This window comes from Struthio camelus, chromosome 3 (genome assembly GCF_040807025.1).
Source record: "Struthio camelus isolate bStrCam1 chromosome 3, bStrCam1.hap1, whole genome shotgun sequence".
Taxonomy (NCBI): Eukaryota; Metazoa; Chordata; class Aves; order Struthioniformes; family Struthionidae; genus Struthio; species Struthio camelus.
In genome coordinates this window covers 123,358,101-123,379,401 of record NC_090944.1, presented here as the reverse complement: position 1 = coordinate 123,379,401, position 21,301 = coordinate 123,358,101, and the positions used below count along the sequence as shown (strand labels likewise).

The 21,301-nt window shown below is 41.2% G+C and overlaps 1 protein-coding gene across 2 annotated transcripts in view; it reads left to right on the top strand.

Annotated features, from left to right (window-relative positions):
• Positions 1-21,301, top strand: part of MSH2 (mutS homolog 2) — a 54,505-nt gene continuing 33,204 nt past the window's right edge. For both annotated transcript variants that reach the window (XM_068940067.1, XM_068940066.1), the window contains exons 1-6: positions 1-334; positions 2,983-3,137; positions 3,502-3,780; positions 4,129-4,275; positions 5,424-5,573; positions 7,391-7,524. In XM_068940067.1, coding sequence (XP_068796168.1) covers positions 115-334; positions 2,983-3,137; positions 3,502-3,780; positions 4,129-4,275; positions 5,424-5,573; positions 7,391-7,524 — 1,085 coding nt within the window. In that variant the 5' untranslated portion in view covers positions 1-114. The remainder of the gene's footprint in view (positions 335-2,982; positions 3,138-3,501; positions 3,781-4,128; positions 4,276-5,423; positions 5,574-7,390; positions 7,525-21,301) is intronic.

The window sequence follows — 21,301 nt, the reverse complement described above, 5'->3', positions numbered from 1 at the left end:
GGGCGTCACGTGCTCCGCGGGCCACGCGGCCATTGGGTGGCGCCGCTCTCGCGCGGCGGCGGCCGTTAGCGGTCGTTGGCGGGAGGCGGCGGTGGCAGCGGCAGAAGCAGCAGCATGGCGGTGGAGCCGGCGCGGGAGGCCGTGTGGCCCGAGGGTGCGGGCGCCGAGGCGGGCTTCGTGCGCGCCGTGCTCTCGCTGCCCGACAAGCCCGACACCACCGTGCGCTTCTTCGAGCGCGGCGACTACTACACGGTGCACGGCGGCGACGCGCAGCTGGCCGCACGGGAGCTCTTCCGCACCCGCGCCGTTATCCGCCAGCTGGCGGGGGCACCGGGTGGGTGTGCGCGCGGCCCTGGCCCTCCTTGTCCTGCTTACGCGGCCGCGGCCCGGGAGCCGGGGAGGCGGCGGGCGTTAGCGGGCCCGGGGGCTCCACCGGCCGCTTGGGTTCGCCGCTTGAGGCCTTGCCGCGGGGGCGCCGTTCGGGGCCGGGCGCTCGGCCTCGTGTGGGGAGCGGCCGAGGGGGAGCGGCGGTCCCACCGGCGCGGAGCGGGTGCTGAGGGGGAGAGAGGCGTGAGCCCGTGTGTGTGTGTGGCTGTGTGCTAGATGCCCCGACAGGAGCCGCTTTGGGGCAGCGGGTGCAGCGTTGCTGTGCTCTCAAGGGTAAGGCCTGCGGTGGTGTAACTCGGGCTGGTACGCTGCTTTTCACGTTCCTTTGTTGCGTTTTGTATGTTCCTTTAAAATAAGGTATCTTAGGCGTCGGTTTTCAGAGAGAGGTACCTCTTTGTGGTAAGAGACGCTGCTCTCCTCTTTTATGCTCTAGGCAATTATATAACTGCTTAGAGGTACTGAGCTGCTGAAGCGTGTGCTATGTGTATTGCTGAGAATAGCTGGAGTAATCTGTGCTCTTGTTTCCTGTGCTGATAAGCGTAGGAAGGAAGACACTAGGCGGTCTCTCGATTTCGAGGTCTGCTGTGATTCGTTGCTGCTTCAAAGGACGCATAATAGAATGCAAATCTGAATTCTTCAAGCTCTTGCTGCTTTGAAATGATGACTAGTACCCGTTCTGAACAGGATGTGCGTGACAGATGTAGGTGTACAAACGTAGGAAGGTATCTACAGCAGAAAGCATGATTCTGCATATGTACTTCTCCTGACATAAGCTTATTGCAGGACTATCAGATGTGTGTAACTAATTAAACACAACTTATTGCATACATTAACAGCAGCTAATAACACTTTTTCAGACCATTGGTAGAGCTCTATGAAAAGAATCGCGTGACACTTTCTGTGATAACTGAAGGCTGGATTTACATAGTTCTATAGTGCAGATAACTGCTTAGCAATGGTAAAATGAAAATATGTGGAGTTTCTGTTATTGGCTGCTATTATACTCATGATGGCCTGCAGCAGTGAATAGCATATTTAATTATGTAATGCATAAGTTTTGTTTTTTTTTTTTTTCCTCCCCTCCCCCTATTGCATTTTATTTATCTCTTGCTATGGTATTCTCATGCTTTTCACCTTTTTGTGCAAGTGATGGGCTAGGAACTAAGGAAATATTTTGCGGAGGACTTGTAGAGCTTGATGGTTTCAAGCCTAGGATTTGAAATAATATCTTCCAGACTAGAAGCGCGTGCATTGGTATAGTTTCTGAATTTAATTTAAAAGGAATCACTTTGCAGGTACAAGCCTGTGATTATCAACTCGCATTTTAAAGTACTGCAGACTATAGCCTTATCTAGAATATCGAATTGAAAGTCAACATAAAACTAATTTTTTTGCTTTCAGGAAGGATTTTGAATCACACATATGCCTTCTTTGTCTGCAGCCAGTGTATTCTTAGTCACATATAAGAAAAAAAATTGTGTTGTATTGGACAACTCTGCACTGGCAAAGAGAATCTACTTATGTGGGCTTAATTTCATACCTGCTTCTGAAAAATGAGTTACTAGAGTTTTGAGCAAAGGGGGGGGGAAAAAAAAAAAAAAAGCCCTGCTCAAAATGATGTCTTACAGACAGTGTCCAGCCTGATAAACAAATCTATATGTTGTACATAAAGGTGTATGTAAAATCTCAAGTGTGAGGAATGCCTACTTGGATAGCTAAACTAGCAGATGCCGCTGAAAAGAGAGATGTGATGATCCCTATCCATTGCGAGTCCTTGCCTTTTATGTCTTATAGCTCTTACGGACTCAGTCCACTCTGAATTAACTCAGTTTGCTGATCTGGCAGAAAACAAAACAACCGGCATTTTCAGCTGGGTAGGTTAGTAATGGAGTCATCTTATTCTGTGGTTAGGTTGGTCCCAGAGGTGGCACGAGAGGTAGGGAGGTGGAAGTGGTACTGCTCCTCTTGGCAGTTGTAAAGAATTAAATTTGCTCAGCTATTCCGTCTGCCTGCATCTTTGTAGGTGCAAAAGCAAGAAGTTTACCAACTATACGCCCACTAAATTGGTTTTAATGTAAACTTTCTTGTGCTTAGAATGTATTTACAGAATATATTTTTTTCCATGGCACTAGGGAGATGTCTTCGCCATCTTCGGAGTGAGTACAGTGACAGGCTGTTTTGTGTGTTCATTGACAGATGTGGCTTATCCAGGAAAGCAAGCGGGTTATCAAGAAAGAAGACCTGTCGTTTGTTTCCACTGCTCACTAGATTAAAAGATATAAAAGATAAGTTAGAAAAACAAATAAGGAATATTGTAAGAAGACAAGAAGGGTGAGAGGAGCTGATCTTTTTACGTACACATGTATAAAATGAGTGAAATTTGGAAATGAACATTGCTTTTTATTTGGATAGGGTGTGTTCTTAACGTTAATCAGCTGAGTGTTTTTTGTCTTGTTTCATGGATTTTACATGCTTGCTTTATTCACTATCGGTATGACACCATTTCTGTAGACTGTTAACTCTGTTTCCTGAGGATTGTGGTAACAAAGAATAAACGTTATTAATAATGCAGGTATCTTTTTTTTTTTCTTGTAGGAAATCAGAAACTGGAAAGTGTTGTGCTTAGTAAAATGAACTTTGAATCGTTTGTGAGAGATCTGCTTCTGGTTCGTCATTACAGAGTCGAAGTTTACAAGAACAGAGCAGGGAGTAAATCTACCAAAGAAAATGACTGGTATTTGGCATACAAGGTACAATTTTTCTCCCTTTGGGTCTCAGGGATTCTCAGGGACTGCCGTTGGTGATGATAAATCATGTGATCTGTTATAGATCTTTGTTTTCTACTGTTCTAGGGCAGGAGGGGCTCGTCCTATATATTTGCCCTGGGTTGGGAGATTAAGGAAGCCCGAGATCGTTGACTTGGTGTAGATGATAGGTGTAATCTTAATGGTTTTAAAAAAAAAAAAAAAAAAAAAAAAAAAGCTGTACATTTTCTACTAGCAGAGTATTTGTTACTTAATTCTATTCATTGATATCCTTTAAAAAAAAAAGTATGTGCACCTGTGCATGCTCACACAAGCATTATTTTAAACAATATATATCTTTCTTTAATAGGGTTCTCCAGGAAACCTCGCCCAGTTTGAGGAAGTTCTCTTTGCCAACAACGACATGTCAACTGCCATTGGGGTTGTGGGGGTGAAGCTGTCTACTACTGATGGACAAAGAGTAGTTGGAGTGGGATATGTTGATAGTACACTAAGAAAATTGAGTGTCTGTGAGTTTCCAGATAATGATCAGTTCTCAAACCTTGAAGCTCTACTGGTTCAGCTAGGACCTAAGGAGTGTGTGCTACCAGGAGGAGAGACTGCTGGAGAGATGGGAAAACTGCGACAAGTAAGAGAATTGTCTGTGACCATGGCCTCGTGGCTTATGTTTAGACGAAACATTATCTAAAAAGCTGTATCCCTAGCTTATTGCCTAGGCTCCATGATTTGTAGAAAAATGAAGGACTGATTTGTGAACTTGAAGAAATTTTGGTTTCTGTATCCAGAATGTATTATTCCTCTGTTGACTCGCTTGCATTTGAATTGGCGAAAGCTGTGGTAAGGGTAAAATCCTGTCTGTCTTTCTCTGTGCAGCCTTGCCTTAAATAAATGTGCATCTTTGGGGTTTACTTCTAAGGGGCGAATGTCCATCCCCTGAAAATTGAAAGTAATAACTATATATGTTTATGCACAACAGGTCATTCAGAGAGGAGGAATCCTGATTACAGACAGAAAGAAGGCAGAGTTCACAACAAAAGATATTGTTCAGGATCTCAATCGATTGTTAAAGTCAAAAAAAGAAGAACAAACGAATAGTGCAGCATTGCCAGAGATGGAAAAGCAGGTTAGTGCAGAGCACTATTTGGGTCCATGGACTTTTTTTTTTTTTTTTTTTTTAAAAAGATGAGTGATGTGCGCCTCTGTTGTGAGCTGACATCCTCTACCCTTCCTGGTCCAATTTATACTGTGTTCACATGCTTCTGTGAATGTACTCTGTACAGCCCATGATATATCAAGCTGTGTTTCTTGCTGAAGTGTTCAGCAGTCCTGCTGCCCTTGGGTCTTTATGTTGAGGTAGGATTTAGGAGGCCTCTGGAAAAAAACCAAAAAAACCTTCGCTTATTTCTTCAAAATGCTAAATTCTGGTAAGCAAACTCACTGTACTTCCTATTCATAATCTTTCTAGCCTAAAGACTGAAATGCGATCCTTTAATTATTTCGTATGATGGGAGAGAGTCTCATATCTGGAAACAAAGTACTGTTTATGCTAGTATTTTTGGGTTTTGTGTCATCTTATGGTTCAAACATATGATTTAGCGCCCGCATGTCAACTGAGCGTGTTTGTCCTTAGTCAGCTGTAAACAAGAGGTAATCTGCTTGAGATAACATGTTTTAATTTGTTTTAAAACGTCTTTCATTGTACCTTGCATTTGCAATGAGAACCAGTGGAGTTATTCTCCCTTAATGTGTGATTTCATAACACGGTAAAATTGTTTGTAGTCTGTTACCACTAAACAAGTCAGTCATGTTCTTTCTCTTTTGTGCTGGCACTAGCATTTGTAAGGCTGTGCAGTGTGCCAGATCAGTTCCTTGGCTGTGGCTGAAAGCTAACCCTGAAACCATGTCTTCAGATGATATGTGATATCCCGTTTATCTGCAATAACTTGTTTGAGTTCCTTAGCCCAAAACATAGTGATAACAGCTTTGGAAAGCTGGCAAGGTGTGTACTTTGCATCTCATTTTGTTATATCAGATTATGCAAATGTCTAGCTTGTTGTTCTTGCACCTCCCTAGAAAGAAGGTGTAGTGCCCTAGAACGTCCCTGCGAAGACAAAGTCTTGTGAAACAAGATGAGTCCTGTGTGTCAGTTCCAGCAGGGACATGGCTCAGATCTTTTTTGATTGTATCTTTTGTAATTTGAAAGGTCCATTTATCAAAAGATTCGTGGTTCAAGAATAGGTCTGACAAGAATTTTTTTTTTTTTAACTTCAGGTTGCCATTTCATCTTTGTCAGCTGTTATCAAGTTTTTAGAGTTGCTGTCGGATGAGTCTAATTTCGGACAATTTGAACTGACTACTTTTGATCTTAGTCAATATATGGTTCTAGATAATGCAGCTGTCCAAGCCCTCAACCTTTTCCAGGTAAGAAATACACATTTGAATTGGTAAGCATTTTGCAATATACTTGCTTAGTTGCTTGATAAGTAACAACCTGACATCCCAATCAAAGCTCCTCAGATCCTGGTAGGTGATGACTTATTTTTCAGCTTTCTTTTAAGCTGTCCTCTATACTGTAACTTTCAGAATCGCTGTTGGCCACTGTTACAGGCTTTTTTGTTGCAAGCAAGCTTTGAATGTAGAAGAGAAGTTCATGAGAGAGGTAGGAAGTGATCATAAACCAGTGCCTGCATGTAGAATGCAGATGTGGGAAGAGCCTTAAAGTACTTTATGGTTGTACCTGCTGAAGAGTCTGGCTAAGCCCTGGAGGCCGTGCTTTGTCTATCCTTGTTTTTAGCTAGGGACAAAGAAGTTCACAGCTCCAGTGGCAGGAGCAGACCCAGGCGGGGAGGAGGAGAGCTCCACAGATATGTGGTATGATAGGAAACTCCGAAGCACAGTTATTTTCTACAGTAGTGCTGTTTCTGGAAAAGGAAATAGTCTGAATTAGTACTAGGGGAAGAGGAAGCCTATTCCAGGAGCACTGCTGTTAGTGATGGAAAGGGCAGGCTGGTTGCAAACTGCAGGAGGCAGAGCAGTGAACAGGACAGAATTTAATAATGCACCATAGCATGTTAACTGGGCAGTATCAGTTTCACTTCTTATGTGCACTTTCTTCAAATTCAAGCAGGTTACCAGTCTTCCCAAACTTCTACCGCACCTGTTTCCCCCCACCCCCGTAGTCGTAGGAAAAGCTGGACTCACAGTGGTGTGCTGATACAGTTGTGCATCAACCTTTTTTGTTTTCATATTGGCAAATCCTGCTTCGTGATCCTTGCTTGGACCTAGTCTGCATGAATTTCAGGCTTTTTGGAAGAAATCACAAACACGGTCCTGTTTACCGTGGAGGGATTTCTTGGGGGAAAAATGGTATTTACTTAGCATCTGAACTGGTAGTTAAACCTGGGGAAAGGTGTTCTGTCTTCATTGCTTTATTTCCTGATTCTTTGCCACTCTGGGGAATGAAACAGAAGTTAGACCTCTTCCCTGGTTTTATGGAGGTGTTCTAGGAATTTTGATGCCGCCTTAGCTACTTCCCTTCGTAAGTTCTCGCAGGTGTAAAGTGTCACTGCCTTGCCTGTCCCCATGGGCTGTTGTACGCTTCAGAACAGGGGGAGGTTGCTATGCAGCAGGAAGCTGTGTTATGGCCTGCATGTCAGGCTGTCTCTGTGGAGGTTTTTGGGCAGGCGCTGAAGCCAGAGGCAAGATATTTTGAGTCATTCTGTGAAGCGTACAGGTGAAGTTCTGATGGTGCAACAGATGCAGTTGATTATATAAGACCGTTGGAAACCATAGCCGTTTAACTTGGACATGCTGCAGTAGGTTATCCCTGTATAAAACACCAATGTCAATTGTAACACAAATGGTTTTAAGAAGCTTGGGAGACTGACAGGTAACTAGACTACTTTCTGATGCTTGCTCGGATTCTGCAGTTTCTCATATTGATACAGTGCTGTCCTTGGTACAAGTCTACCTTTCCTAGTCGAAGGACAAGCTACGAAATGTCTAGCTGCGTTTTCACTTTTTCTATTCAAGCGGCTAATATCAAAATAGACGAACCTATTCCTTGCTTGCCGTGTTCCTTGGATCACAGTGTAACTGCTTCAGTGCCATGCTGTTTAATTTGCGTTTTTTTATGGATGCCAAGTGAACTCAGAAAACACTCTGATCTGTTCGTAGGTAACAAAGTTGGGTGCCATTCGGTGGTCAATAGTGTTCACTAACTCTTTTTTCCTTTTCAGAGTTCTGTGGAAAATGCTAATACTGCACAGTCACTAGCTGGTTTACTGAATAAATGCAGAACCCCTCAAGGACAAAGACTAGTTAATCAGTGGATCAAACAGCCACTTATGGATAAGAATAGAATTGAAGAAAGGTAACAGTGTTACATGTTTTGTAGACTTCTACAAGTTAGTAACTATTCTAGCTGTTCCTTTTTGAGCAAAACACTACGACAAAGAAAGAACTTCAATACTGATTTCTTACAAAACTCCAGCCACCATTTACAGTATAGTGTGCTATCCTCTAGTGCGTTGTAGTTAAACAGAGCAGCAATTCTTTTGCTCAATAAAATGCAAATTGGCAAGTTACTCTTAGGTATACAATTATGACCTTTTAAAGGGAGGGGATACGGTATGTTTAAATGGTCAAATAATTCATGCTGCAGGCTAAGGCAGTTTAGCAGATTATTATCCATACTGCAAATACTGATTCCATATAATAATACCACTTTTAGTTTACCAAGGGGAGGGGGAAGCGGTAGTAGTTTCACTGTATTTCCAGAAGCAACCTACCTTTGGTTGTAGCAGGGCACTCTTAACCATATCTTGCCTAGAGGTTATAGCCCAAATATGGTAGTCTTTATCTAGTCTTTCATACTGCTGCCTGTCACAATGTGTCTACCCTACTAACAAATAGCCGTATCAGTTGATAAGAGGCTTTACAGAATCTGGCAGATTTCTGCAGAGAATGTGCAAATAATTCTCAGTTTCACAGAAAGGGAAAAATCTTAAAGGCTGTATTCCTGTCTATGTGTGTTTCTTGGTTATATTCGCCATGCAAATAAATGTTGCACTTTTTTTTTTTTTAAGCTCGTACTAAAATATACCTATTCTCTTACCACCCAAAACCAGACTGCATGGAAACTCAGGTGAATGGTAGATTAGTACATTGCAAAATGTATGCTAATGCGCATCTTGACAAAGCGGGAAAAGTCCAGAAAACTAAATTTAAACTTTGAAATCTTCCCTACGGCTCATGTTTCAAATAACGCGTTACAGGTACGTCCCTCTATGCTGGCTGTAGGACTAGCACAGATCGGCCATGCCGAAAACCAAATTTTGGCTTGGGCACGTTCATGCCTTAAAGAAGTTATATGCAAAGAGTAAATTTCTCTCTAGATTTCTGCAAATTAGGCTATTCTGCCTCTCTTCTACAATTCTTTCTGCTTTTTCTAACCTTTTGCAGAATGATGCCTAGCAAGTTGCTGAAAGCGCAGTTAAAAATATCAACGTGAACCTGAAATCAATGTCCCCGGGTTTATTGAATGTAGCATCTTAATGTTGTGTTACAAGAGCTTTCAACATGAGTTTTTTGATTAGGTGCCCAGGATTTACTTCTTCAGTCAGTTTTGAACCCTCAAATGCAAGCTAACTTCAATGGTTATGTTGGTTTTAAAATGCTGAAAGTTGTTAATGCCATTTGTAGGTTTTTTTGGCGCCAAAGTAAACATTAGGAGTTTTGCCGTTTTTGTCAAACTTGTTCAGTCGTTACTGGGCGTCAGAAGGGCTACAAGTTTGGAAAAGAGACAGTGCTTTCTTTATAAAGATGGGGTTTAATGACGGTAGGCAGAAAATGTAACTTGACCTGTTTTGTAGAGTTATGATCGTCATCTCTGCGTTCTGTGTTGCGATTCTACCTGATATGTTGACTGTATTCAGGGAAAAGCTATATTTAAAGAAAGGCAGTATGTAAATTGAGTTAAGCCTTACTAAAGTTTTTAAAGGTTGGTGCATCCGATTGTTAATGATTTTGAAAGAGGTCATTGGTAACCCCTTTTATTTTGCTCAGCTGTAAAATCACTGGGATTGTAGCTTCTTAAAAGTAGTTTGTTTTTAATCTGTACTTATGTGCATTAAAATTCGATAATCATATTTTTCAGCGTTGCTAAGCCTGTCTGAGTACATCTGGCTCTCAAGTGCTACTTTGATTAATATACTGCTTCAGCTTTGGGATAAAAGCAATTATTTCACCCTTAAGCAGCTGATATACTGTCATAACCTTAACGCTATTCAAAGCGTAGAAGAGTATTCTCTCTTAATCTGAAAGAACAGGCATAATAAAAGAAATTGTTAGTGGGGCTGATGAGAAGTATTAACAGATTGCAAATCTTTCAAAAGATATTTGAATTGCCAAGTTGTTCTCTGTACGCTATACTGTAGTCTGTGGCTGTTCTAAGAATTTAGAAGCACTTTAATTCAGAGTTTATAGATACTTTGAGAAGAAAATATCTGGACTCTTGTTCCTTTCCAAACGGTACTGTTCCCAGGAAAGCAGTGCTTCCCTTGTCATTAAGGTGGGTTACTAATTATGTGTTAGCTTGAAGTGTGCAACATTGAAGCAGTAGCACTCCAGCACTGACCAGTGCAAACCTGTCATCAAACTGGGCTAAACTATCTAGGTTTGACTGCTGTTATATGACAGTGTTTTGGAATAAGCTTGCCATTGTGCTTGTCCAGGAAATATTTTGACTTGACTTTTATTCCAGTAACATGGAACTGGATGACTGGCAGATTTATTAAAAAAAAAAAAAAAAAATTTAACAGTAAGGATCTTGTAACCCTGTAAGACCTGTAGATGGTGCAAGTCATCTTTTGGAGCTTAGTGAATGTACTTCTTTAGACAGTTTGACCAGCAATGTATTGTTACATTTGTGGATGAATGAAACAGAGTATTATGCTGGTAGTCCACATTAACTATTGGTGCAGGATACAGTAACAGTACAGATCTATGTACACCCTATGTATATTTCAGATAAAATAATTTTTACCTACTAAAGCAGCTTCTAATGAGAACCAAGAAAATAGGAGTTCCTGATACCTGTCTGTCTTGAAAGACATGGAGTTCTGCCCATGCCTGGGTTTTAACTGTGGTGGAAAAAAAATAATTATCAGTCATAGGTATGCAAGCTACAGCCCTGCCCTTTCCTGTGCAATGAGTTCGGAAGGCAGGTAACCTGAGGTTCTCGTTGCCTTTTAGTCAGCATATTTCTGAAATCAAACTGCAGTTGCAGAGACAGGAAGTGGGAATATATATATTGATTGGGTAACATGATTGAGTAAAATATAGCAAACAGCTTCAGTATGTTGTTTTTCTTTTTCAGATACTGGAAAGTCTGAGAAACGTGACTGAATGTGTAATATAATGCTGCTTCTGTTCTGCCCCTAGAAGAGAACTTACGCTGAATATATTTCAAATTTTTTTCAGTTTCTAGGGGAAAAATCGACATTTGTGCACAGCACAAATTTAGGATTCCAGCTAACCTTTTTAGTCCTCTGTGTACTGTGGCTGAACCTCTTGCACATCTGTATCGGATAGTGGAAAAGGTACAGGGGTCTCTGCTCCAGAGAACCTGCAGTCTGTTCTCAAACATTATTTGTTCTGATTCAAGCCTACTTTGAGCTTTTTTTGCTATGTTCCTAAACCTTTATATGCTGCCCAGGGGCCATATTATGGAAAGCAGTCCCATCTCTAGCAGAGTCAGAAAATGCTAGATTTTTGGAATTCCTTTTGTTAGGTTAGGGAGCTTGAGGTGAATAAATGGATGGCAGGGTAAAGTTTCCCTGTATGTAGAACACTTTAATCAATCTCGGTCTTGACTGAACTTGTTTTTAAAAACAGTTACTTGAGCAGCTTGTTTAAAAATGAAAAAAAGTAAATTGTTGCTAGCTAGGGTAGGCAGGCTCGAATGCCTTTAGGGAGCTTCATTTAGTCACAGATTAACCTAACTGCTTTCTGTAGCAGATAAATGGAGGGAAAGAGTCGGGGAGTGCACATGGGGAGTGCCCAACAGGGCAGGTGTTCACAGTGCTCTTGAGGAAGCAGTGTGACTGGGGGCTTGTCTCAGATGTGTGTGAATAAGTGAGAAATGGCCAGGTGAAATTAGAAGTCTCTGCAGTTTCAGGGCTGGGAGCTCCCAGCTTACGTAACAGAAGTGCTGTGCTCTTTAGCAAGGCCAGGTAGGGAAGATGGAGGGGTTGTACTATCTGCAGAGGAATAGCTTGAATGCACAGAACTCTGCTTTGGAAAGGGCAGCAGGCCTGTTGAGAGCTTATGGGTCAGGATTAGAGGGGAGAACAGTGAGGGGGGCGTCACGGTGAGTGCCTGCAGCAGACCTGCCCCATCAAGATGAGGAAGTTGACAAGGCCTTCTTTAGGCGACTAGCAGGGTCACGATGATAGCGGGCCCTGGCTCACACGCTAGACTCGAACCACCCTGACGCCTGCTAGAGTGCAGCATGGCACTTCCGTCCTTGTGAGTCCTGGCAGACGAGTCAGTTGAACATGAGTCAGCAGTGTGTGCCTTTGCAGCAGTGGAGGGTGACTGTGCACCGGGCTTCATTAGCAAGTGTAGCCAACAGGTTGGGGAAGATATTTATTCCCATCTACTTGGCAGTTGTGAGACCGTATCTAGAGTACCCTATCCAGTTTGGAGCTTTGCAGTGCAGGAGGGAGACTGACAAAACAGGAGCCAGTGCAGCATAAAGGCCACCGAGAAGAATAGTGGAGTGGAGTACATGGTGGGTGAGGAGAGGCTGAGGAAGCTGGAGAAAGGATGGCTAAAGGGGACCTAGTTGCTGTTTTCAGCTACCTCGTGGATAGGAGTTACAGACAAGGTGCTGCCAGGTGCTTCTTGGAGGGGGCACAGCAAAAAGATGAGACGAAACTGGTGCAAGCTGCAACAGGGAAATTCCAGCTGAATATAAGGAAAGAATTCTTCACCAAGAGCATGGTCACCTGGAATGCCCAGAGAGATTGTGGGACCTCTGTTCTTAGAGGTGTTCAGCTGAAATTAGCCCTACTTTGAGCAAGGGATGGGCCTGGAGTCCCCTTCCAACCCAAGTTATTTTGTGATAGGTTTTTCACTGCTTATGTTCTTTTGTTTTCTAAAAGTGTTCCTGCAAAACATTGCAGGTAGGATTTCTTGCTTTTGTCATTGTGGTTGGCAGCTTTGGAAAGACTATTAGTTCGTACCTCCCCAAAGTAATATATGGATTTCAAAAATTAGTAGGTGGTAGCCTACATCTTCAGTAGGGGAGGGGAGAATTTCTGACTAGCTTGGAATTTTTTTTCCTAAATGACTTAAAAGGTGTTTCGGCTAAACACGGGGAGCGCCCCTAATACCTGCAAAGAAGGTTCCGAGATACGGTTTGGGTCTGAACAAGCCAGAAGAGAGAAATGTTATTTGCTACTGTCATGCAGAGCATGGCACGGTATTTTGTATGAAAGAAGTCATTCCGGTGACATGACAATTGTGTTGGCCTCCCGGTAAGCCCCTAGAAATGTTATCAAAATGTCACCTTTGTTATTCCAAAAATTATGTAATCTGTAAGTCCTTTTGTGGAATGTTTGGAACTTGAAGCTCTCAACGCTATTTCTTTAACCTTTCTCCCTCCCTTTAACTATGCTTAATACTTGCAAAACTGCTTGTAGACCACTTGTGTTTTCATTCGGTTTTCCTCATGAAACTGAGATTGAGGATGAGTGCTACCTAGAAATATTAAACAAAAGCTCTGCTAGTCTAGCCCGTGCCAGACAGGCCACTTCTTTAGGAAAGAATTTCCTTTGGGATTGGAGGCACTTGAAAGCCATTTTAAAAATTCAGATCTTTGTGTTGCAAGAGACTTACGTTTTCAGTTTCCTTGTTTGAGGAAGGTGCCGGGGGGATGTGAACAAGAGCTGAAAATTTAACCACTGGAAAAATACCTCTTTAATGACACCTGCAGGTTTTGGTGGTTTTGGTGTTTGGATAAGAGAAATGCCTAAAAGCTGTTTGTTTCTGCATGCTTGTCTGCAAGGGTCAGCAATCAACAATTTAAATCTCTAAATTTAAAGTGGCATACAACAGGCTGGTGCAGCACTGGAGCAGGTAGTCAGTGTCTCGTAGTTGGGGCTTTCAGCTCGCTCAGTTCACTGTGACCTGGTACAAAATAAATGCAAGGAATACATGTTTAATCAGTTTCTTTCACGTTTGAATTTGAGGCTCAAATGAAATTAAAATGAAATTTAGTTGAAACTGTCAAACCAGGTTTCCATTTTTCTTTAAATAACACAATTCCTTTTTACTTAGGGAAATATGAATATTTAGCTGCCGTGTTGCTCTTTTTGCTCTCGGCCTACCAAAAGGAGCTGAATGGCAATTACTGCGGTAATTAAAGTTAACTTTAAAACTTAGACTTCATATTCCTTAATTAAATTTTAAAAGCTTAACTACTGCAGTAGTTAAATCTGTGTTTGATTATTCAGGAATTAATTTTTTGCAATTCACAGCCATAAGTACATGAAGTTTCCAGTTTAACGAGTAAGTGATATACTCCATGACCACATGGAACCTTTTACTACATACATGTAGCAAGCTCTCTGCTTTGTCACAGTGTCCTTGGTGGTCACTACTTTGAATATCATGTACGAAAATATGGTGTTCTCCGTTTTAAAAAAAAAAAAAAAAAAGGAATGTATTATTGTCTCTGACCTATTTAATTTATATATTCACAAACATTGGAAAGGTGGCATGGTAGGAAACTGCAATGGATGTTCTTGCAAGATAGTTTTGTCTTGATAGATAATTTAATTTATCATGTGTAAGAGTTGTAAAAGCCTTTTAATGCTTTGTTTACGTGATTTTGAGTTTAATTTTTCTCTGTATAGAATTAATGAAAAAATATTGGTCTCTTCCAGCGAAGAATCAGAGCTTTTCAGTATGTTCTTAATCTGTACAAGTTTAAGGAAATACATGGGTTAACAATTTAAAAGAGCATGCATATAGATGGACTATAATAAATTTAACCTTAATTTTAATAATGTAAGGAACTTGAAAGAAATAAAAGCATTTAAAAAAAAAAAAACCCATGGAAATATCTTTTCTGAGCTGTCCTTAGCCTTTGAAGGCCATTCAATAACGTTCTTTTATCACTGGCTCCCAAAGTTCTGTATTTAATTAAGAAGGAAGCCTGGCATAAAGCCTCCGCAGTGTAAGGAATTATACTGAGAAGCTGCTTTGTCCAGAGAAACCAAAGCTGGAAACCGGTAGGTTTTGGGTGGGGCAGTTTCGCTGCACAGAATTTTACCACCGTGGTACAATACTCAGGCACTCGCTGTGTTGTCGTCATTGTCCTTTTTCATCATGTGAAAAATGGAAATTTATTAGCAGTTTCTAAAAACATGGGCAGTTGTTCTCCAGAAGCCTAAATTTTATCTTAATGTTCAAAGAAGTATCATGAAACTGTTTGCTCTTGTCCCTTTTTAAATTAAGTAGAGTATCTTTGCCTTCCGGTCCATGGTATACTTGTTCACAGCTAGCTGTTCTATATGTAAGAAGAATTCCTTGGTCTTCAGTGTGATTCACTGGATTCATTGTGAAGCTAAAGCTGCTTTTTTGCTTGACTATTGTTTGTACGTCCTGCAGCAGCCTGCTACACTGAGAGAGTTGTTTTGTAATTGGCTGACGCCGGCTGCAACTGCTTTAAATCAAAGGTGTAGTCATGCTTCCCCAGCCATGGGTTGTCAACAGTCCCCAAGTATTGGCTCTTGGGCTAGTGTTCATGTGACTGCTCAGTTCATCTCTTGATGGAGAATTTAGCCTGCTAAAATAAGTAAGGGTGCAATTTCATATAGCATAAATGCAGTAAGACTGAACAGTTGCCAGGAGGGGCGCTCCCCGATCTGCCTGGCCTTGAGGTCCAGCTGCTCCCTTGCTTCGGTGTAGCTATCGTTTAGCCGTAGAATAAGTTGGTTCATTTTGCTCATCGGAGGAGAACTAATCAATGAAAAGGTGAGGAAGGCTGTCATCTAAAATTAATCCTTTTGCTGCTCTGCCAACTGGTCCTTGACCTACTGTCGTCATAAAATAAAGAGATTAACGTTTTTCTTAACCGCAAGTCAGGCAGTATCAAAAATCTGTTCTTCATACTTAATGATCTCATTCACAAATGTTTATTTTCTGTTGGTATCTTGACTTTTTAAGAGATCACACTTACAAATTTACATTTGTGAGCTGGATCTTCCAACTGCTACAAGACGATGAATTGGATGTTTGCCTATCTTCAAATTGGAAAAGCGTCCTCTGAATCTGTTGAACAGAACTACTCACTACCATTGTTCAATTAAGCTGTACCGTGTGGCTGACAAACTCAAAGTACTACTTGAATATTTTTAGCTCTTATGGAAGTAAGAATATTTATGGAAGCTATATGGAAATAATATATATGGACTATTAAAAAAAAAAAAAAGTCTCTCCTAACACTGAGAAAAAAGAAAACATCTCATGTTTCTGCTGAAGTGCTCAGGAGACACTTAGAGAATCTTATGTGAATAGTTTGTGCTTCCTTGTGGGTAAGAGACTGTATAGTCCGACAAGTGCATGCTGCATTTTTGAGGTGGGAGAGGATTTGCTATGTAAAAATATATTATGTTCAAAACTCCGTTTGCTGAATGGTTTCACATATATTTTTGTTCAATAAGCATGCAAGTGTAAGAGTTGGAAACTGTCATTATCATCATGTGAAGTAGCTGTAAGGCGAGAAAATTGCATTTTTATTCCAGCTCTTCTTTTGTGGTGCCCTTTAATTCTTTAAGGACAATTTTGTTATTTCTGAACTGAGAACTGGGAATAGTGCAGCAAGCGTAAATAGTGCTATTACATCAGTCTTTGCTCTGAATGACAATTCTTGCTAATAATTGAAAAATAAATTTCTCTCATTTGAGAGACGACTTTTGGGCAGTGTAAATGAAGGTTTGTTTCTTTTATCTATAACATTGGTAGCTGACTATTACTGGAAGTAATTTCCCTAGGCTGTGGAACAGAGACATTTGGTTTTGTTTATTAACTGCAATTAGGATGAACATATAGGTTTACACTGAATGCACGTGTTTATGAAAGTTTCTTCAGAATATAAAAAGGAACACTTATTTTACATGTTTGGCTATTTTCAGAGCTCAAGTGTCATAGAGCAGGGCTGGTCTGTCATGGGGACTGTGGAGTAGTCCCAACTTGGAACTGAATCAGCAGGAAGTTGATCAGAGGGTGACATTGGGCAGAGCATGGGTGACCCTCTGCCCCATCTGGAGTGAAACAGTGGGACCCTTGACAAGCTCTGTTCGTTGCATATAGAAATGCTTCTGGAGATCCTTCTCCTTACTGCTCTGAAACACATGGCTTGCAGCCTGTAGCTTTTCTCTATATGAAGAGACGAGTGTGTGATGGTACCATCAGGAGCATTGCCAGCCTTGCCTTATAAATGAAGAAGAATGTTTTATAAACTTCCTTCTGCTTCCTTTACTTCTCATGGGGGGTGGGGGGGTGGAATTTGTGTGTATACCTCTGTCTTGTTGTTGTTTGTTTTGACATGTTTTCTGGCTAGAAGAAGAGCTGAGCTCTCCTTGTGGAGCTGCTGCTTTATTTGCATATGCCACAGAATGAAGCTAGGCACTCTGTTGCCTCAGAGTCTAAAAATACTGCCTTTGCAGCAATCTGTATCAGGAGCAAAATCCTGATTGCCTCAAATGGTATCGCGCTGGCAAGGATAAGATCTGAGACTTTAATAACAACTGATTCTTCAGCAGAAAAATATTCTTTACCTTCCTAATCTGCTGGGATCAGAAAATTTTTAAGCACTTGTACAAAAATAATGAGTTTCAGAAACCTATTTCAGAATAAGTAAGAGTATTGTTAAGTATCTTGGGGAAAAAACGTACTGGAGGCAGTGGCGCGTTTTCTGATCATCCTGGTTTGTTTTGTTTTCTGAGCGCCTTGCTTGATAGAAAGCCTCACAGTTCAATACATGCAACTTCCAAAGCTTTGCTTAATTAATACAGAAATTAGTTGTTTTGTGCCTGGAATCCTTGATATAATCTGAGGGCTTTAATTTGCAATCTCTAGACTTTGACATAATGTGCAAATAATACATACAGCAATTCATATAGGGTGGAGAAGAGTCTGTTGCCTCCCTACTGCATATTAATTTTGTTATGTAAATATAATTGATGGAGGGGAGTGAACGCAGATCTTTGGAAGAACGTATGTACTGAGTTCCTTTAAAAACTAACTTAAAAGCAAATCCTGCTGAAGTTGCAAATATCCAGTATTCTTTTCATAGTAAGATGGTCTGGGGACTAAATTAGGAAAATTTAAAAAGGCAGGAGATTACTTGGATGTGTCTCTCTATAATATTGCTTAGTCTTTCTGGTTAAACAGCAGGTAGCCCGCTGTGGAGCGCTTTGCTCTAGCTGCTTAGTAGCACGCTCTGTGCACCAAGCGCTCTGGAAGTGCGTGCTGTAGGTTTTCTGTCTCCCGCCCGAGGGTCTAACCCTGCCTATAAAAGCTTGGACTCTGTGTGACAAGGGTCTATCTACTTCAGTAGGGTTACAAGAAGTAGTCAGTTGCCTCGAGTTACACATTTGATGTTTAAAAAAAAAAAAAAAAAAGCTGTCGATCTGTGAAAAGACTGATTTTGTAATACCGAAATGAAGGTCAAATTCTGGATGCCTAGCACTAAGTGCATCCTAAGGGCATCAGATGCTTGCATGCAGATTCCTTAACTAGAGTTCACTTTTGAGTTGAGGGAGGACGCATGAGAGGGTGAAGAGCAACAGGGTAGATCCTTTTTTTTGGTGGCAGTGCTGGTTTTTGCCACCTGCAAAGTATTTGTAGGGCTGTGGCCTGAAGATGTGGTTTCCTGGTCAGTTTAAGCCAACACTGAGGTATGATAGGGCATGTCCATGCCTAGCAGTGTGATCCCACAGTGATATGGTGCAGGGATCCACACAGGTGGAAAGCTGACACAGCCACAAAACAGAAGGTGTGTTAAGGAGGAGACTGCTACCAGAAGCATCACCTGTAGTGTTGGCCTGTTTGGTGTTCTTCCGTATGGCATGGCTTGCTTGTGTGGCAGGTTGTAAGGAGCAGGCCAGCCCCTCTGGTGCTCACCGGCTTTCAGACCAGACCTGTGAGCCAGGTCACAGTTGATTTTCGTATTTTTTTTGTTCCTGCAGAAGAAGAAAATCTGAAAACGTGGCCGGTTCTAGAACTGGCCATTATCGCAAAGTCTTAAGAAGCCAGGATGTTCATTGTAGTACAAAGATAACTTGTAACTTTACTAGGATGACAGCATTGTCTTTTTTAGAACGTATCCGTCACATTTTTCTTAAACATTTTACCACAGAGCACTTTGTTCCTGGTTTGCTGTTTTGTCAGTCTACCCTCTCTACTATGCAGTGTCTTTTTACTGTTGGAAGCCAGTAATTTCACATCTGCCACGTAAAGCAGTAAGGCACTTTAAACTCAATTGGCGACAAATACATTGTTGTTCTGTTGCTACGTTCTTGAAAGTTGTTTTCTATAGGCCAGTTACGTTTTCGCTTATTTTAGTTTTTTTCAGGTTGTAACTGTTTTTTTGTGGGGTGGGGGGGGGAAGCCACAGAGAGGCCATGTGATACTACAAAAGCATTTATAATATGTTGTTTATTGAGGAAGCGGACAATTTTCTGATAACACGCTATAAAGAAGTGACAGCAGATCTCACGGTTTGGGTGGAAAAAGGTGGGAAAGGAAAGGAGAGCTTGAGCTGTTTAGTGTGGAAGCGGATACCTGTTAAGATGCAGGCAGGTCTATGGCAGAGTTAATAAGGAAAAAACCTTGCTGTTTACCTAGGTGCGAGGCCCTTGCACAGGCCTCTGGAATTTGCTGGACTGCCTGCTTGGGAACTACAGGCCTTTGTGTATGCAGGCATATTTGTGGGGGAGGTGGCGGCAGCGAGGGCTGAAAGAGAACTCATTCAGTCTGAGGATGAACGGCTGCTAACACTAACCCAGACTTTGAATTTTGGACCCTAGAAATATTGGGGTACTAACTTGTATCCATTTACGTGAAAGAAAAATTCTGACCCTCTGCTTTGGAGGCTCTCCTAGGTAAGGTGTGCTAGAGAGGTGTGTATACAACTCATTTAGAGAACAGTTTTCTTAGCTGTTGATGAAACAAAAACCCCGCATCTTCAAAGTACTGGAAGAACCACACTTGGGGCAAGTCCCATGAAAGGCTGTTCCTGCTTCTTAGGTGGCTATTGCCACCTACCGGAGGATCGCTTTAGTGTCAGAAGCTAGAGCCATTTCTTTCTGCACAGAATCTCGGGAAACCACTTGTCAAAGTGTAAGTTGAGTGGGGGATGGAGAAGCTCAGTGATGTTAAGCCTGTGGTGTTTGAGAAACATGAACTAATTTTTGCCTGTGTTGTTGTCTCAAGCTGCTGATGTGTGTATGCTTCAGGTTCTGTGTTCTCTTTCCGATTTACTTTTACAAGAATTATTCTATGCACTTGGGATGTATGTGTGTGGGGGGGGATGGTTTTTTCTCTTTAATGCAAGAGAAAAGGATGGGGGGGGGAGTTAATTGGCTATTGAAATAGCATATTGTGAAATTAGTGAATGACTTCTTTCCTTCCTTCCTCTCCCCTCTGCTCCTGTTCTTGTTTTCTAACGAATTCTTTTGTCTAAAGATTTGAGAAGCTAAGGACTCTCGAAAGTGTGTTGTAGATTGTTTAAAAATAGGTGTCTTGCATAATTTCTTGATGCTTGTCTGAGAACTTCTGACTTATTTTTATAAATTGATGTAACAACTCTGATTATTCATGACTCTAGACAGCTACTTGGTCAGTATGATTTTCTGCTGCTAAGATGTGTGAGCTAGAGTAAGGGGAATCTCAGTGCTGGACTTCAGGAATCTAACTTAGGCGCCTATGTTCCCATAATGGTGCTTATCTTAATACTTCAAAGGCTATGCATGCAGGGATTCTTTGCCATGAAAAGGGCTTTGCAGATTTAAGGTAGCATTTATTGCTTACCCAGGGCTGTAACAACTGTACGCGGGCTCGTTTTTGTAAGGGAGAAAAATGTCTAGAGAATGATTGGGTCCGAAAGGAAAAGTTTGTGAAGAAAAATGAGTAAAACAACTTGTGTATTTCTGGTTGGAAAACACAAATATCGTTATTATTCAATTACAACAAATTGCTGTAGTTTTTGTGTGACCTTTTTCCAGTGTTAGAATCACAACGTTGTGTGGAGAAGAGAAGGGGAGTAAAAGGCAATTAAAGCGGGTAGCACAGTGGCTTTGTTCTGCCCTGTCCTCATATTAGAGAGAGCCTGAGCCTGCGATTTACTACTAATTTACTATACTATTCTGGTAATTTCCATAGTTTTAGGAGAGAAGAATTTGCTTAGCTTTGACTCAGTTTTATATGTCCGCGTTATGCGTGTCCTCAGAGGGCTTAACTCGGTTACTTTGGGTTAAGAAGAGATTTGAATTTTAAAGAAACCTGAGGGAAACCAAAACAAGGGTCCACAAGGTGTTTTCAACTTTCCTTTGTGTAAACAAAGTCTAAAATTAAGCTGATGCAACTATGCATGTACTGAAACTTTTATAATGGAATGAAAGCCTTAACATATCTTAAAGCGGTTCTTAAATTTTGGCAGGGAAGCATATTATTGTAGTCAGGTTGAACAGTTAAATAGAAAAGTTTTTCTTAATCTTTAATCATAGAAAATCTTTAGTTGACATAGGATACAGTTATATGCTCTTCAGAAAATTTCACTCTTGTCTAGTTTATGGAAGAGAGGTTAACGGTCTTTAATATCTTTTTAGAAGGAATTAGTTTTCTCCAGTAAGAGTGCATTCTTCATTTTGATTTCAGTGCTAACGTTTCTTTTTTCCTCATGTCATGTGGAGTTTTTAGTGCTGTTGCTGAGAAGATCCGTTTTTCACAAGATAAATGCCAACTTACGTTAGCCGTTTAAGTTGTTACTCTAGTAATAATATATCTTACTGTTTTATTTATGGGTTCTGATTTCATAACATGGTAAAAATTTCAGGGTCCTTCTTCTGAGCAGA